Source organism: Rattus norvegicus, chromosome 13 (assembly GCF_036323735.1).
Source record: "Rattus norvegicus strain BN/NHsdMcwi chromosome 13, GRCr8, whole genome shotgun sequence".
Classification (NCBI taxonomy): Eukaryota; Metazoa; Chordata; class Mammalia; order Rodentia; family Muridae; genus Rattus; species Rattus norvegicus.
In genome coordinates this window covers 80,182,263-80,200,914 of record NC_086031.1, presented here as the reverse complement: position 1 = coordinate 80,200,914, position 18,652 = coordinate 80,182,263, and the positions used below count along the sequence as shown (strand labels likewise).

Here is an 18,652-nt window from a genome sequence, read left to right as displayed (position 1 = left end):
ACCGTTTAAGGTACACAGACAGCATCGAGGCTTTGGATGAGCCGACTGTGCATTTATCAAATGAATGCCTCAAGTAGCTACAGCGAAGGCATTCAGTGTATGGCTGATTTAAAAGCCCAGGTCTCTCTTTCCATTTCAGGTCCCCTGAAGTCATGGGTTGCTGGCTCCTGCTCAGAGTGACAGCACCCTGTGGAATCTACTGGTACTTGCCCAACCACCACAGAGCCCACTGGAGCATGGAGCCAGCCTAGAGAGGGTCAGGTAGGAACTGTTTTTTCACTTTATGGCACGGTTTTGCCAATTGGAAAAAAAAAAGTAACTTTTATACCCCAAAAGGGTGTAAAACATTGATGATTATTTTTGAAAAAGGGCTTTTCAAAACTGAGCCATATTGGAAAAAATAAGCATTTAGCCTATCCTGTGCAAGCAGGCGCTATTTACTGTTAGCTTCCCTGCACTGCTCAGAACCATCTGAGAGAGACATATTGGTTCATGTTTTAGCCTTTGTACATAATTAATAAATCAGACATGATACTGACCTAATTCCACAAGCCTTTGTTAATTACCTTAAGTGTTAAGAGTTCTGAGGAAAACAGTAAATCTTCAGGTTTTAAACTATAATTAAATGAATATATACCCATAGTTTGAAGAAAAATTTGCAAAATTCTTTTCAGTGAGTACCATAGCTCTGAAAAGCAGAGAGGTAGTAGTTGAATTAACTGATTCTTTCCCATATGTTGAGTAGCTTACAAGGATTGTCTCAGTAAGTCCTCAAGAGTACTGCATACTTTTTTGTAGATATAGAAATGAAACTTAAGACAATAATTTGTCCAGGATTACAATATTTGTGAGGAAAAAGCCATTCAAACCTAGGAAATTTGGCTGAAGAAGTCTTGTTATGTGATAGATAATAACTTTTTGGTTTTTTACAATTATAAAAGTTCTGGCGTTAAAGGACTGAAGGATTTACTCAATATCAAAGTGCAGATTTGGGGGAAATACAGAGTAAACAACTATACTGTGTATAAATGGTATACACAGAGTAGATACTATATATACACATAAATGAATATATATTGAGCTTAGTATTGAATGAAATATTGCTTAATATGTTTTACCTTTAAAATAAATAATATAATTTAAAATATTTAAAATATTTATTTACCATACTGCTTTTAGTAGTAGACAGAATATTCTGGGTTTTATTTTATGATAATGCCTTCTAAAGTATTTCACAGAGACATGGAATAGGGTATACAAACAGCTATAGGATTGAGCTGGCACTGGCTATTCTGATGGTCACTGTGTTAATACTGGAAGTATTTCTGTAACAGGAATTATAGGCATTTATGAACACTTAGTATTAGAAAAGTATGCCACTTAACATATTTATGTTATAGGAAAATAATAAGTCTAAAAAGAGTTGCTTGTTCCCAAGATTATAAATAAAGTAAATGCAATTGCCAATAGTCATAAGTATTAGTCTTTAAAAGATGTCGGGCAAGTGAGATGATTCAGTGTGTGAAGTGAAGGCTCGTGGGAAGCTGACAGCCAGAGTCTAGTCTTCAGGACCCACATTGTGGAGAGAACGGACTCCCACAAGTTGTCTTCTAACTTCCGTGTATGAGCTAGCGGTAGTATGTGCGTGTCCACACGCAGTAGTAAGAGTAACAAGGAATTCTTAGAAGTACACAAGTGTGACAGGCTAACACAGTACAATGAAAATGTTTTGGTTAAAACAGGGTTAATTAAATGTAAGCTTTATTGTTTTAGCTCTAAGACTGAAAGTACAGTTTGGTGACGATAGCATTCAAGATCTTTATTAGTTCTTAGTGATACTTTCTACATTTTATTGAAAGAAAAAGATACATTTTACTTCTAGAGGATGTATGCATTTCATAATGTGGAAAGACAAGTTATTTGGGAAGTGCATTTCTTAGGGGCTTTAGAGTTGTCTTGGATCTTTTGATTATTAAAGGAGAACATAGGGAAATGTATAACAAATCCAGTGGGGCGAACTGTAATTTGTAAAAGACTCTGAAGGGGATTTTTCCAGTGTTTAATTAATTGACTTTGTTTGCTTTGAAAGTATAACTTTACTTCTAAAGACTAAATTGGCTATTTTTCTAAATAATGCAGGTGGCAGTGTCAGGTCTGAAATGAATAAATGAGAAATCATTTTAAAAAAGAAAGATATGGTAGCTTAGGAAACCAGTAAACACTACCATTCCCACTTGCCTTCTTACGTGGTAGACTTTTAACCACATTGCCCAACTAACATCTTTTAAAGATTAATATTTATGACTCTTGGCTATTGCATTTACTTTATTTATAATCATGGGAACAGGCAACTCTGGTGAAGAGATGATAGGTAAAGCCGATAAAAGCTTCAAACTTTAATGTCATGGTTTATCAAGTTCTCTGAGCAAACTAGTGTGTCGTTAGAAGACAGAGACTTGAGTCAAAAGACATGATGCTTCATGCAGACTTCAGACTAGTGGGAGCAATCAAATGGTGTATGTAAACTTAGTATGAAAGCAGGATGTAGCTAAAGATGATCTTTACTTAATACCTGCTTGGGGAAAATGAAATGTTATTAACATAGTTGGTGCTCAGCCAGACATGCCTTATTAACAACATTCACTAAGAACTAGGGCAAATGACCTTAGAAGTTAGGAATCATTTCACATGTGATAGGAAGCTATGTTTGGTACCCATGCTTTCCCCCTTTGCTGTAGCTCTGCTGTGGCACTGGGGCTTCTCTCTGTTGGGTCCAAAAATGCTTGGGACCAAAAGTAGCAGGTTTAGGGGATATCGTCTTATAACTAATAGGGCATGTGGAGGTGGGGGGCACTCAGAACTAAGCAGCATCTTCCTTTGTGCTTTCTGTACATTCGATGCAAACATCAAGGTAATTTTATGCAGTACTTTTAATGTATCTATATTCTGACTGCATTCTATTACAGGATGTTAACTGTGAAATTTTCCACTTGTGTCATGTCAGTTGTTAAGAGATGTGTAACTTTCTCTCTCTCTCTCTCCAGTACTGTTGTTAAGGTATTGCATCCTGGTGCTGATTAGGGAGAAAGATGAATCTGCCTAAAAATGTTGCTGATTATCAGAATTAAGACTTGCTAATACCAGACAAATGGACTTTCCATTTCAATATGCTGATGTCCTTCTTACCAGTGTTTTCTAAAAACTAGAACCCAGTAATTAAATAAATTCTTAAATGAGACTCAGTTTTGTATCCAAAAGGTCAAAATGAAGTTGTACGATTTGAAGCCGAAGTAGAAAAAAGAAAGCAGACCATTAAGCATTCTTCTTGCTTTTCTTTTTCTACCAGGTACCTCTATAAAGAAGCCTAAGCTTTCAGAGTATAGTTTCATTATGCACAATATACCATAGAGTTCTTAAAGTTACATGTTTCCTTAAAGGTATTTAATTCATTGACTATTTTCCCTAAAAACCACTTTGTGTTGTTAAACATCCTGACTCCTTATTTAGTTCATGTATAGCAAACAGCACCTCACAAAGTCTAGCGAGCATCTCATTTCATGCTTCAGCCTCCCAAAGCAGGATGAAAGCCATTTTAAGAGATGGTGAGCGAGTGGTTTTTGTTTTGTTTTATTTTGTTCTTTGAGTAAGGCAAGGTATCTTCTGTTTAGAAATACCCTATTTTTAATTATCTATCTGGCACTTGTATCTGTGCTAGATGAATTGTATTAAAGGGTTATGCATGGAAGTCCAACAATAATTTTCTCAACTCATTCTCAAGATTGCTAAATGCTTGCCTGGAATAACACCTTAAGCACATGGCCCTGCTTACTCACTGCTTGGAAAACACGCCACAGTGCTTACTTCTGCCCTGCCCTTATCCATTTGTTTCTTACGCGTAGAGATTATCATGACACTGCTGTGCAGTTTTCTGCTGCTTACTTTTAAGTTGAAATCTCATTTTTGTTTCAGATTCTCCTTCTTCTGTGGTTAACAAACAGCTCGGATCCATGTCCCTTGATGAGCAACAGGGTGCGTGCAACAGGAGATGCGCTATGCCCATCCACCACAGTTATTGCAGTGCATAAACAAAGTTCTTCTTTGCTTTGCTTAGCATATCATTTTGATTATGGTCTTCAGTCACTATTTTGTGGACTAAATTATCCTGTGTGGTTTTGTGCACAAAGGGCCCTTTTGGCCTAAACAGATTACGTTCTGTGTGAGCTCGTATCTGCCTTTGGCATTTTTATAACAACTTTGAAGTCTGTCCTTTAACAGTTGGTAATGAGTATGATATAATTTTTATTATTGCTATATATTATGAAATCCTATATAACTGTGGTTTAAGTTAGCATATTGTCCCACATTTAGAAGCTATTTGAATATAGTAATATTACACATTTCTAGATTGCCATGGTAATGACACTTAGTTTTGTATCGTACTTAACTGATGGTGGAGACAAGGTCTTATATGTAGCCCAAGTTGGCCTTGAGCTCAGTGGTTTTGCTTAGCCTTCCTTCTGTGTCCTGGGACTGCAGTCATGCTGCCATCCATCATTGTAAGCACTGTGCTCATGAGCCCAGAGGGAAACGGAAAGCTGGGCACTCATCCGGGAGCCTTTACACTTCCACTGGAGTCTGAGCAGAGCCAGCCAAGCTTGTTACAAGCAGATCTGACACCGTGCAGAGAGAGTTGGGAAAGGAGACATTCTGACAAAGGGCTACATGGAAAAGATGAGTGCAGAGGGGAAGACTGTAGGAAGCTATAGTGAGTGCTTACTTTAGAATTAGGGCAGATTTCTTAGGATCTCAACTCAGAATTCTCTCAAGGGTTCTAAGCGCTTCGTGATATAATAATGTTAGTGATATTAAGCCACAAAGAACAACTTGAATTAATTTATTTCTGTGTGTGTGTGTGTGTGTGTGTGTGTGTGTATGTATGTATGTATGTATGTATGTATGTGTGTCTGTGTGTGTGTATGGGGGCCATGCCATGGTGCAATCTTGCATAGTGATCAGAGGATAATTACCAGGGGTCAGTTCTTTCTTTCTATTATTTGGGTTCCAGGGATTGAACTCAGGTCAGGCAAGCGCCTTTATTACTAAGCCGATTCCCCAGCCTGATTTCATTTATCTCAATTGAAAAGAGCAAATGGGTAGATAATAATTTTCACAGGTTTCTTTTTTAAGATTATGAATAAGCATGAAATCTGTAAGACTTGACAGGCAAATGTAGGACTCACCAGTTCATTGAGTAAGAGAATCAATATTGCTGTAGAATCTGATTGTAATCTTCTTAGAGAAATGTTCAAAACCTAAATTTAAAACATTTTAGAAACTTGTGTACCTTCACTTTTAAATTATTTATTTGTAAACCTTTTGATGACAAGCATTGTTAGATTTGGGTTTTGTTTGTTCTGGGTTTTTTTTTCCCCTATTCTTAAAAAAAAAAAAAATAGAGCTAGGTGTGGTATTTCTTGCCTTTAATCCCAGCACTCAGGAGACTGATGCAGAAGGACTGCCATGAGTAAGATTGAAGATCTGTATCCAAAAGAAAAGCAAAATACAATGAGAAAAATGAAATGCAAGATCTACAAAATTAAGTATATTTTATATTACACTATACCAGATTCATGTTTAGTTAACATATAGAATAATTTCTATAGATTTATATTGATTTTGTTGGTACTTCATTTATATATGGCTTTGAGATATAAAGAGAGGACTCAAGTTTAACCTGCACAGTCGGGCCTCAGTGCCTGGGTGAATGGGGATGCCATTTAATAAGGCTGACTAGCTATAGATAGAAACCAGAAGGATCTTTGTTTCCAGGCCCATATAACATGAATTACCATGTAGTCGTATAACCAGAGAGGTTTTATAAGGTCAAATATCAAAGTGTTTGGCAGAAACTACATTGTAGACAGCTGTTGTAGTTCTGTGATAAACCTGTGAGCAGAAGTGTCCTAATGATGGGGATAACCTCAGCACATGGGTTTACCTATGGCAATGTGTGTTAACTGTACTACAGAAGTTAAGACGAGGGTGGTGGAGGGGTGAGAGATGGCTCAGAAGTTAAGAGCATGAGCTGCTCTTCCAGAGGTCATGAGCCTAATTCCCAGCAACCACACGGTGGCTCATAACCATCTATAATGGGATCTGATGCCCTCTTCTGGTATCCAGGCACACAAGCAGACAAAGCACATACATAGATAAAGTGGCCTGCTTGTCACCATTCTCTCTCTTTTGATCTAAAGTAATAACTTTCTTTTGGCTGTTCATACCACAGTGTATTCTTTACTAGCAAACAGTGACCTTTGAAAACTGTGTGTGTGTGTGTGTGTGTGTGTGTGTGTGTGTGTGTGTGTGTGTGTGTCTGTGTCTGTGTGATGTGTTGTGTGTGTATGTGTGTGTGCATTCATATCATTTATCCATCTAAAGTTACTTTAACCCTTGAAAACTCTGAAGTTTGTGCCATGTCTTATAAGCCAAACATGAGCTGGTCTTTGTCTCCCTAACCAGATTTTTGGTTGTTGCCAAATTGCTTATGGTGTGCTGACACTCTGAGTTCCTTTCCCTCTCAGATAGCATACACACTGTTCCCACTCCCAAGCTTAAGCATTTCTATTTATCCTTTAAGTGTCAATCTCTCAAAAATATGACCTCCCAGTTTATAGTATTTTGTCTTTTCTCATTGTGTGGCCTTGTTAATGGCTCTCATTAGATTTGCAGTCACGCATTTGTTTGTTTGGAGGATTGCTTCATGTATACCTCTGCATATTCTATGTGTACTGTTTTTATTCATTGATGTGTATATATATAAATATATATACACACATATATATGCTCAGTATATGGAATTTATCCATTCCATATTGATATCATTTATCAATACCAATATTTTGCTGGGTGTTTTGGGGGTGAGGGGTTGGTTTTGTGGTTGGTTTTTTTGTTACTGCACACACATACACATACACACACACAAACACACACACACACAAACATACACACACACACACACACACACACACACACACACACACACATGTGGTCTCACTATATAGTCTTGGCTGGCCTGGAAATCTTTATGTAGACCAGGCTGGCCTGGAACTTTCAGAGATCAAGTCACATGCCTCTGCTTCATGTGCCATTATGTCCAGAAACAATGTTTGAATACATAAGTAGATTAATTCATTAAGTGATGAAAGCTATGGAAAATTCAGCATAACAACCAGGTTTACATACTGAAAGTTCAGTTGGGTAATGTTATACAAGAATGAATGGAGGATAAGAAAGTCAGAGCATGGGGGCTGGGGATTTAGCTCAGTGGTAGAGCACTTACCTAGGAAGTGCAAGGCCCTGGGTTCGGTCCCCAGCTCCGAAAAAAAGAACCAAAAAAAAAAAAAAAAAAGTCAGAGCACATAGAAATTATTGTAACAATTCAGGTAAGACACAATGAAAAATCCGATATAAGGCAGTAGGAGTGGGAAATAAGTAAATCTTAACAATCTTTGTGAAGTAGAATGAATAGAATTTTGACTTGGGGTAGATTGACAATATGACAGTTATGACAATAATGGTGCTAATAATAAGTGATACTTTGAAATTGGCTAGCCAGAAATTGAGGAAATCATGTGTAGATATCTTGGTAGGATTACAGTAAACCATAATAAAGAGCTTTCAGGAAAAACAGATAGTTGTAGGGAAGGGGTCTATGTAAGACATCCTTTCCATGTTGGCTTTGAGGTGTCTTAGTCTCTTTTCTCTTGCTGTTGAGGAATGCTTAAGGGCTGGGTGTGGTGACATGTGCCATTAATCCCAGTGCTTGGGAAGCACAGACAAGGAGATCTCTTGTGAGTTCCAGGCCAGCCAGGTCTGCATAGCGAAACCTTGTCTTTAAAATATATCTGGAGGAGGAAAGGAGAAGAAGAGAGAAGTGGGGGAAACTGAGTTAAGCTAAGCTCTGGAGGTATCTACTTGGACATGTGCTCTTCTGTGCATTGCCAGAAAAAAAAAAATGGAGGGAAAGCAGAAGCACATTGAAGACAGATGTCAAATGGGAAAGCTGGAGAAAGCTAAGGAAGCCATATTTATGTACCAGTAATGGATACAATCCTCTGAAGAAGAACTCAGTCACTTCTGCAAGGTGACATTAACCCACATGAGGACTCTGTATTCGTGATACAAACACTTTCCTATCTGCTGCATGGACAGCCAGCGATATAAGTATATATAATTATTCAAAGAAAAAATTCATCAGTAAGATGAATTCATTGAAATTGGGAAGTTTAGTAACCTTTTTAGCACCTGAAAAAATATCAGAACTACTATGGGAAAGTTAAATGATATAGAAAGTACCGGTCACCTAGATGATATTAAATACACATTTTTTTCTTTTCTTTTTTTTTTTCTTTTTTCTTTTTGGAACTGGGGACCAAACCCAGGGCCTTGCGCTTGCTAGGCAAGCGCTCTACCACTGAGCAAAATCCCCAACCCCTAAATACACATTTTAAAAGAAGAATAGTATCTCTTTATAAGTTTGAAAGGGAAAGCAAATGTGTAGTCAGAGGTCTGGCTTTGTGCTCAGTCCCATTTTAGCCTCCAAGATGGCTGGAACTATAAGAGTCCATCCCTGACTTTGTCTCACTTGTTTTATTTCCCTTAATTGATATGCTTTTTAAAAAAATATGTATTCATGTTGGAGTACCCTGTTTACATGTACACCTACATGCCAGAAGAAAATATCAAATCCCTCTATAGATGGTTGTGAGCCACCATGTGGTTGCTGGGAAGTGAACTCAGGAAGAGCAGCCAGTGTTCTTAACCACTGAGCCATCTCATCAGCCCACCAATAAGCTTTCTAAATAAACAAAATGATAGGGAAAAATAAAAAAAGACATTGTTGTTTGAGTAAAATATTCATAAAATTCAAAGTTGTGGGCAAACACATGGACGGCTCTCCTTTGCTAATTATGGACAAAGCACAATGCATCTATGATGAACTAACTTCGCTGCCTAGAAAAATTACATATGTATATAATTTTTAATATATATTACTTATATATGTATATTATATATTCTCTCATGATATATAAGGGAGCATAATGTAATTATCTCAAAAAATAAAAAAATTATAAAAAGTAGTAATTAAGGGCAGAGGATATGGCTCTTGCATAGTATATACAAGGTCATACTTACAAAATTTAAAGTTGTGGGCAAACATGGATGTTAAACATCAAAATATACATTATATATATCTATTATATATTATGTAGCTATAACGTCCTATATATGCAACAAAAATATGTGTGTATTATAAATATAATATATATGATATACATATATTTATAATATATAATCACATATGTATACTTTTATTTGAGATATGAGTCTTACTATGTAGCCCTGGCTGATCTAAATCTTATATGTAATTCAGGTTGTCCTTGAATTCACGCCTCCAGTGCTAGGATTAAAGGTGTGCACCAAGATCCCCTTTAATATATCTTTGTTTAAGAGTTTAGGATTCCGATTGTTGTCCTGAACTAAATTCAAGTATTCTTGAGCACTTGAGACATCAGACATGTGTTGTATGCCTAGAAAGATAATACATTTTGATGAGAACTTCAATTTTCTTTCTACTTCTGTCTCTAATTTTTATGCTTACTATCCTAAAGGGAAGTTTCTCTTACACACACACACACACACACACACACACACACACACACACACACACACACACACAAAATTAACCAGGCTGACCTTGAAATCCAAAAACTGTGTTGCTGGGATCAAAGATACGTGCCACCATGCCCCCTTATTTTAGTTTTTTAAAATTTTTTCTTGAGAAGAGTTCATTTGGGGGAGGGCATAGGAAATCATTTTGTATAAGTTTAAGTCTTTGTCATGACTGAGCAAATTGTTTTATACCTATTACAGTAATAATTGTTACGTAAAAGCTAAAGAAGTACGTGTGTCATTTTATGTAAGCAGGCTTCCCGTGGTGTTAAAGCAGTGATCTGTGTAGGAAACTTAGTGGGTAATCAGAACCTAGGAAAGCCGATTTGACTGAATCTTCTGGGGGTATTTTGGGAAGGGGAGAAATTGGATTTGTCATGAATTAAATATGTATTTCTTTAAGAATCATACTTATATAAGAAATTGAAATTTTAATAGTATCATGAGAATATTACATTAATTTTATTTATACAACACTCAGAATTGACACAGGACCTTGCATAGACTATATCTTTTGCCCTTTCTTATTACTTTTTATAGTTTTTTGAGATTATAATATAATTACATCATCCTGCTTTCCATTCTCTGTGTATAATTTTTTAATGACAGAGTTGAAGTGGCCAGCCTGGCCTCAGATTGCATGTCTCCACCTCTTAAATAGCTGGGCTACTGCCACGTCTTTGTCTGGCTCAAGTAGTATTTTAAGTAGTCATTAATTATATGCTGAATTTTTAAATTTATAATAAATAGCTAAAGTTTGAAGCCTGTATATTAATGGGAAATGTTCGTTCAGTATTTACCATCCAAGGGCATATCTATAAATAGTATATTTTAAATTCTAGTGAGCAGAAGATAGTGAAATGAGACTTCACTCTGCATTCTGGGTACTTGGTAGATTTCCTATTTACCGGTCGTTATTTGGAACGGAATCACTAGTGTGTTCTGTCTCACCAGGCAGTGAAGACAAAACATACACGTATTAAAGAAACATCTAGTATATAATGAGTGGCTTTGAAATAGTGTTTAGAACGGGCTTGCTGTTCTAATATAAAACAACTAAACAAAGTAGAGGAAACCTAAATGCTTATAAATATCCTTTAAGTAATATAAAAACAAAACGATAATTTGTAGGTATTTTTTTTTAAGATTTATTTATTTTAATGTGTGTGAGTATACGGTCTTCAGACTCACCTGAAGATGGCGTCCAATCCCATTACAGATGGTTGTGAGCCACCATGTGGTTGCTGGGAATTGAACTCAGGACCTCTGGAAGAGCATTTGGTGCTCTTAACCGTTGAGCCATGTCTCCAGCCCCAATTTGTAGGTCTTTAAAATATTTTTCTTTAAAAAAGTTAGCTTAAAACATATTTTATCACACAGTAAATTATATCCATTTTCAAAAATTATTTTATATGCATGTGTGTGCCTGGTGCCAAGGGAGGCATTGAATCCCTGGACCTGAAGTTGCCGATGGTTGTGAACTTCTTATCAGTGCTAAGTCCTCTCTGTCAGATCCAGGTCCTCTTTCAGAGCAGGCAGTGCTCTTAACCTGAGACATTTCTTCAGCCCCCACATTACATCCATTTTCAGCTAAGGGATTGACATTCTGAGAAAAGCCATCTTAATAAATTGTGTGTAGTCATGCAAAGCAGCTTTATGCTAAGAAGAGTAAGATGAGGAAAGTTAGAAGTGAGTTCTAAACTTGGGAGTCTGAAGTTTGAACCCAATGAAAGAGTCCATCCCATTTGTACAGTGGTTGTCCAGTTGAAGCCAAGGTTGATGAGTTCCTTTAGAGTTGAAAGGAACAATATTAACCAGCTGCACTCATTTTATGATTCTATGAATTTTGCTCCATTTTATGACTGTGCTTGAATAATTTAGTAGTAGATGAGTCTAGGAAAGAAGTCATGACTTGTAATTGCCTGGAGGCTTCTTGCTGGCGAGGGGTTGGCAGGGTGCTGTACAAATGTTCCTGAACTGTTTCGGCACTGTTCTCTTCCTTGCTCTTGTTCGCTGTGTTTCTATAGTAATAGCATATGAGTCTATATCATTGTCTTTATTTTCTTCAAAAACAATGGTTTTTGGTTTTGTTTGTTTTTGTTCTTTTGGACAGGGGTGAGGTTGGAGGTTGCCCATGAAAGTCAGAAGAGAGGTGTTAGATTTCCTGGAACTAACGTTCTAGGAAGTTACGAGCGATCTCCCCTGGGTTCTTATAGTTGAGCTCAGGTTCTCTAAGGGTTCAGCATACTTGCTCTTAAATGCCTTCCTCTTTCCCCCTCAGGCAAGGGTCTCACTGTAGCTTTGGCTGGCCTGGAACTTGGAATCTAGACCAGGCTGATCTTGAACTCAGATCCACCTGCCTCTGCCTCTAGCTCCCTGGTATGATGTATGCCACCACACCCTCCACCCCTTCTTTACCTTAGAGGGACAGTAAATATTTTATAAGATCCTCTGAAAGTACAAGTGCCAGCTCTGCCTTGTCCTTGACCATCCCAGGCTCTAGCCACACTCCAGTTACAGCAGCCTTAAAACACTGATGGCTTTGTCATCCGTGGAGTGGAAATTGTGCCGTAACTAAAGGACAAGGGGAAACTGTGTGCTGACTAGTGACCCTCTCTTGATGCTGTTGTAAAAGCAGAAGATGCCTGAGTAACTGGATTTTTTAAAGTTGTGATTTGTTATTTTCAGGAAAAGTAGCTCATTGTTGTATCAGTCTTGCAGTGGATGCCAAAAACAGATACCACAGACAACTTTTCTCTCAGCTAGCCAAAGGGTCTGATCCTTGGCTTTGTGTCCATTTCTCTTCTCTATGCATTCTCATATCTCCACAAGATGTTAATGACCATCCAAATAGGAAGTTTTAAAGTTCTACTTCATTTTGTCCTTGAATGTCTTTTTTGCTATTTGGGGGAGAGGGCTTCAAATAGTCTCTACAATTTCTTTGACATTATTTGCCATTTTGTTTAATTAATTGGTTAGTTAATTAATAGATTAATTTAAAGACAGGGTCTTACTAAGTTAAATTGCCTTGGCTGTCTTAGAACTCACTATATGTACCAGGTTATAGTCAAATTTAGAGCAATCCACCTGTCTTTGCCTCTTGAATGCTGGGGTTACAGATGTGTGCAGCTATGCCCAGCCAAATGAAATTTTTATTTTTTGAGACAAGGTCTCACTCTGTAGCCCAGTTGGCCTGATTTTTACCGTGGAATACAGGCAGGCCTTGAATTCTTGGAAGTTCTCCTGTTTTAGCCCCCTAAGTGCTGGGATTATAGGTGTGAGCACCATGCCCACCTTTATTTGCCATTTTAAAAATTTATAGGCTATATATGTATATCCTATAAAATTTTAAAGTGAAATTACTGTCCATGGTTAAGAAATAACTTCTTTACAAGATTAGTTAAGAATAAAAACTGAAATATACTAAAACATTAAAACAATTTTTAGAAAATACCACAACACAGTGTAGTACTTCCTTGTAGAGTATGCCCTGTGAGAACACAGAACTCAGTAGACTCAAACTGCAGCAGTCAGAGCAGCTCACTTAGAGCCTTTTCATCTTACCCTTTAGCCACTGCTAACCCTTCCTGATGCTCAAGCAACTAAAACATATACCATGGTATTCTCCAAATAAGGTACCAGTTTATAATGTGCCATTGCGTGCTAGGAGCTTTTAATTCCTTAATGAAAGGGTGTGGTTTTCTAAATCTAAAGGAGTCATCTAAATAAAGCTAGAATTGATAATGTTGCTTTGAAATTTAAATGAGAATCCTAACATGAACAAAAGTTATGACAGCAACCTAACTTAAGTTCTTTTAAATTTTAGGAAATGTCATTTTTACTTGTTTCAGAAACGTTTTCAAATGTTTTAAACACAATTTTCAGATAACAATAATGAAAGGCTGAGCCCCAAACCAGGGACAGGTGAACCAGTTTTAAGTTTGCACTACAGCACAGAAGGAACCACGACAAGCACAATAAAACTGAACTTCACAGATGAATGGTAAGTTACCACTTTGTAAAGATGTTCTCAGCTGTCTTGTACAATTGTATTTGAGATGCTTTCTCTGTACTTCATTTTATGGTTGGTTTTTGCTATTTACTATATTAGTTTGGAAACTAGTATGTTTTAAATTCCTTGAAGAACTTGTAAATAAACAGATTATGTATCTGCAGAGATGGCTCATTCTCTGTGGATGAGAGCCCTTGCTATGCAACCATGAGGACCGGAGTAGGAATCCCTAGTGGTCATGTAAAGAGCTGGGTGTTACTGCACAGACATGTACATGCCTGTAACATGCCTCTCTGTAATGGCAGAGAGACTGGCAGATCCCTTGAGCTCACTAATGAGCTTCCTGTTCATTGAGAGTCTCTCAAGCTAATAGGTGAAGAGCAATAGAGGAAGACACCCAACATCTTCATGTGGCATGTGTGTGTGTTACACACACACTTGCATGCACACAAAACAAGTAAACTAACTCATAAAACCTCACAGATCAATAAATCCCACCTGAAGATTAGGTGAAATCAGAGCTGAGAATTTACATTTCTAAAAATTTAGCAAATAATATTTGTTGTCCTAGGATGCTTGTTTTGATAGAAAATGCAAACAGTAATATAATCATGTATAGAGAACATTAATTTTAAATGTTTTAGTCTTTGTTCTCTGTATATGTGTATATAAATATATGCTCATGTTGTGCATTTTTAGAACATAATTTAAATTATACTGAATATACTCCATTCTTCATTTGTTAAACTTAAGTCTAGAGTCAGCATTATTAACTGTAACAAACATTATTTCCCTTCCGATACTTGTACTAACTGTTAGTTTACTAATCTATCCAGCAGGGATGCTGTAGATTGCTCATTCCCTTTTCATTGGAAAGTTAATTTGCCACTTTTAGCCCACTGAGGTTAAAACACAACGAGTCTTTCTTTTGAAACTTTTCCAATCTTCAGCATCATATCTGTGAAGTATTTCTCCAGAGATGAACTATTTAGATCAAAAGCGATTGCCAGTTTATTGTTTTCTCTCTTTACAGTATGAACAAACATTTTTTTTTTTTTTGGTTCTTTTTTTCGGAGCTGGGGATCGAACCCAGGGCCTTGCGCTTCCTAGGTAAGCGCTCTACCACTGAGCTAAATCCCCAGCCCCATGAACAAACATTTTACTCTCTGTGTATTTATTTTTTCACTTTTGATTTTTAAATAATTTTACTTGTTATTTAATTTATTAGAACAGTTGGATTTTTATATTCACTTAATGCTATATTGGTTGTCTTTAATGACATTTGTGATTTTGTTCATGATTAATTTAAGAAATCAATTTATGTAAACATTTTATTATCTTTCCCACTATCTAGAGGTCTTTTGAGCATTATTCAGATATTTTTATTTAACCTTGTTTAATTAGTAGTTAATGAATGTTTGTTGACAATATGGCAATATTAATTATGTACTGGCATAATTATATAAAGCTTTATATAGCAATTATGTCAATTATTGATAATCATTTTAAATTACTTATCATTAATATACTAAATCATAATAATATATTAAATTTATATAATTAACATACTGTTTTATGATATAAAGTATATTATGTACAAATAATTTATCACATGATAATGTATTTATTAATATATAATTATATGCTATACTTGATTAATATGTGATTATATGTTACATTATTCAGTTCACTGGTCTCTGTGTATGTTTATGTGTAAATGTATTTTACAGTAAAGTCTGATTAACTAGGACTTGGGATATTATTGGAGACCTATGTTCCAAGGACTAGTCTAGACATTAAGAGACTCATCAGTAAAAAATTGTTAAAAAGAAAGAAATCTGCGCCCTGCTGGAACTTATATTCTATTCTAGGTGGAAGAAGTGGGCAATGATTACAGTAAATAAATATGCAGTGTAGCATGTTGGAAGGCACTGAGTACTGCAGAAGCAATGAGATCAGGTAAGGACAGTCAGGAACCCAAGGAAGGTTAGTCATCATGAGAAGATGGCGTATATGTAGGGAAGAGAGACTTCCACGTATTTGAGCAAGTTCTGTATGTTCAAGGATCTTTTAGGAAGCTCATGTGTGTGAAATAGAATGAGCAGAAGAGAGACCAGTGAGTAACAGATGTGTCAGCTGAGACAATGAAGACCGTGTTGAAACAGAAAGGATGCTTTTGTTCCTGTGTTCAGAGTGGACCATAGGTAGAAGTCAGTGTCAATCAAAAGACTGTGCCAGAAGCAGAATAAGCGGCAGCAGTGGTTGGGCTAGAATGGGAGCAGCGGAGGTTGTAAAGATAATCAGAATCTAGGCACCAGGTTTCCGGATTCAGCCAACAGGATTCCCTTAATGACCCCAAGTGTTCACCACAACATTTTAAAATCATGACATCCATGGCCCTGGTCTACAGTATATAATTTAACACAGGTTCTCGTGCGTCACTTATGCCTGGTCTCTTCTGCTCTCCTCTTTCTATACAAGCTGCCCTCTGGGGAAGAGGGCCTTCAGAGCAACTCTAAGATAACGTTTTACTCTCTTTTTTTCTTGAATGCTAATTTCTCTTTAAATGATCATAAATTATACTAGCATTCATCAGTTTGTCAAAGATTACTATTTCTATTTTGTAGAAATAAAGCAGAACATTAAAAATCTATGCATCTTTTCTTTATTTCAGTATTGTCCTTGCTTTTTAGTGCCTTTAAAGACAGATGAAGCAGTAGAGTGCCCTGCGAGGTTGGGCTCTCACTTGACAACCTGAGGAAGCTTCCTAAGTCCCAGCTTCTTAGTAAAGATGGACACTCTTTAAAGAACCCGTTTCTGAGCTTTGTTGAGAAGATGTCAAGGGATTTTACAGAGCAAGCAGCTTAAACTTAGTACACTTTGTGTATCATAAACACCGCATAGTCGCTAGCTATACCAGTACTCTTATTCTAGTAATTCTAATAAAAACCGCAGCGTTTGCTGCTGCGGTCTCCGTCCTCGTTGGCTCATGAGAGCCGTTGCAGTTGTGAGTTAGGTTTGTGCCAGTGTCTCCCAGGTGTGCTGTTCGCTCATCACCTGCAGTGGTTGCGCTAAGGTTGTGTGGAATCCTTGTGCTTAGAGAGCAGATTAGGGGAAACCTTTTCTCATCTTACTTTTGTGTTTTCTGTAGTTCTATACTAAAATCACCTGCTTATTATAAGCCCTGGGATTTTTTTGTAGCAAATGTGATGCTGAGTTAGAGCATCAACTTTCCACACACTGTTCCTGTGCACCAGTCCCATGTATTTTGCATTCTTCTCATTCACTGTGATTTGTCATGCCACATTAACTATGCTGAATGTGTTTACTTGAATAGTGTGACTTTCCCACCAGATTCTATTCTTATGTCAGTACCATAATATGTTAATCATTATAACTGTTGTACTCTATGCATTTTATTTATATCTGTATTATAGTTATATCAGCAAGGAAAAAGTTTGTATCATATTTAGTTTTATTGACCACAATGGCTTTGTAGTCTCTTCTGATTAAAAAGGTATTTACAGGAGCTAGAAAGAGAGTTCAGAAGTTCAGAACATTTGCTGTTTTTCCAGAGGATCTAGGTTTGGTTCTCAGCACTCATATGGTGGCTCACAACCATCTGTAACTCCATTTCCAAAGGTCAGATGCCCTCTTCTGGCTGCGTCATACACCAGACTCCCATATAAAACATAGACATGCATGTAGGCAAAAAATAAATAAATAAATAAATAAATAAATAAATAAATAAATAAGGAAGACAAAATAATCCTACTGAGACAACACTTTAGGCTAGTTTACAACCCTCCTGACATTTTTTTTCTGCATGTATAATCATGTAGGTCATTATTGTTTAAAATAGTATCTATTTGTATACTTTAGAAAGTATGAAATTGATATTTGTTATTTGCTTAAAAGGGATTTTACAAAATCTTGGCAAATGTCCCTAGTAATTTGCCTCTTTACATTTATTTATTTTCTTCACATGCCTACTTGTGTGGGTGCATGTCATGGCATGTATGTGGAAGCCAGAAGATGCCTTGGGAACTTGTCTGTCTCCTCCCACCAGTGGGTTCCTGCCATCATACTCTGGTTATCAGGCAATAAACACCTCACCCCTGAGTCATCTCCCTGGCTTATAATTTGATTTTAATCTGAGATTGTTATACATCTTCCTGTTTCCTTATCAACCTTCTCCTTACACATATCATGATTTCTTATGGAAATTATTTATTTGAATTCGATAGCCAGAAATGCTACTGGGATTTTGGTCATCATCAGGTGGGTATCAAAACCAAGTAGAAAATACAATCTCTTTCTACAAAACTGTAATGTGTAATAAACAAACAAACAAACACACACACACACACACACACACACAAAGAGACACATAGAAATATGTAGTAGACAGTAGAACCATCAAAATCGTGAATTAAAGTGCTCTCATTTTAAAATCTTTTTAAGATGAAGTGTGATTTCTGTTTTAAAATGTGACTTTTCAAGTATTTATGTTCTAAATTTTCAAATATTTTAAGTTGTAAAGTATGAAAGTGACATCATAATTCATATGTTAACCTTCGGGGTATCACGTATCTTCTTGTGATTCTAGGAGCAGCACAGCCTCAAGTTCCAGAGGAAATGGGAGCCACTGCAAATCTGAGGGTCAGGAGGAATGCCTGGTCCCACTGGGCTCTGTGCAGCCACCCGAAGGAGACAGTGAAACAAGTGAGGTTACCTTGCTTTCCTCCTTATGAGAGACTTCAGGGCTGAGTGCCTGCCTCTTTCTCTCTATTCCTCCACAATGGCTCACCTTTGTTTGTTCTTTGTAGAGTGAGATTTTGTCTTAAAACTTATTTTATGGGGTGCAGGCCTGTGGAGGTCAGAGGACAACTTTGTTTAGGCAGCCCC

The 18,652-nt window shown here is 36.8% G+C and overlaps 1 protein-coding gene across 14 annotated transcripts in view; it reads left to right on the top strand.

Moving 5' to 3' along the window:
- Dcaf6 (DDB1 and CUL4 associated factor 6) overlaps positions 1–18,652 on the top strand; it is a 101,229-nt gene that overhangs the window by 59,596 nt on the left and 22,981 nt on the right. For 8 of the 14 annotated variants that reach the window (XM_063272120.1, XM_006250198.5, XM_006250201.5 and 5 more), the window contains 3 exons: positions 3,970–4,029; positions 13,618–13,735; positions 18,354–18,469. In XM_063272120.1, coding sequence (XP_063128190.1) covers positions 3,970–4,029; positions 13,618–13,735; positions 18,354–18,469 — 294 coding nt within the window. 14 annotated transcript variants of the gene reach the window in all.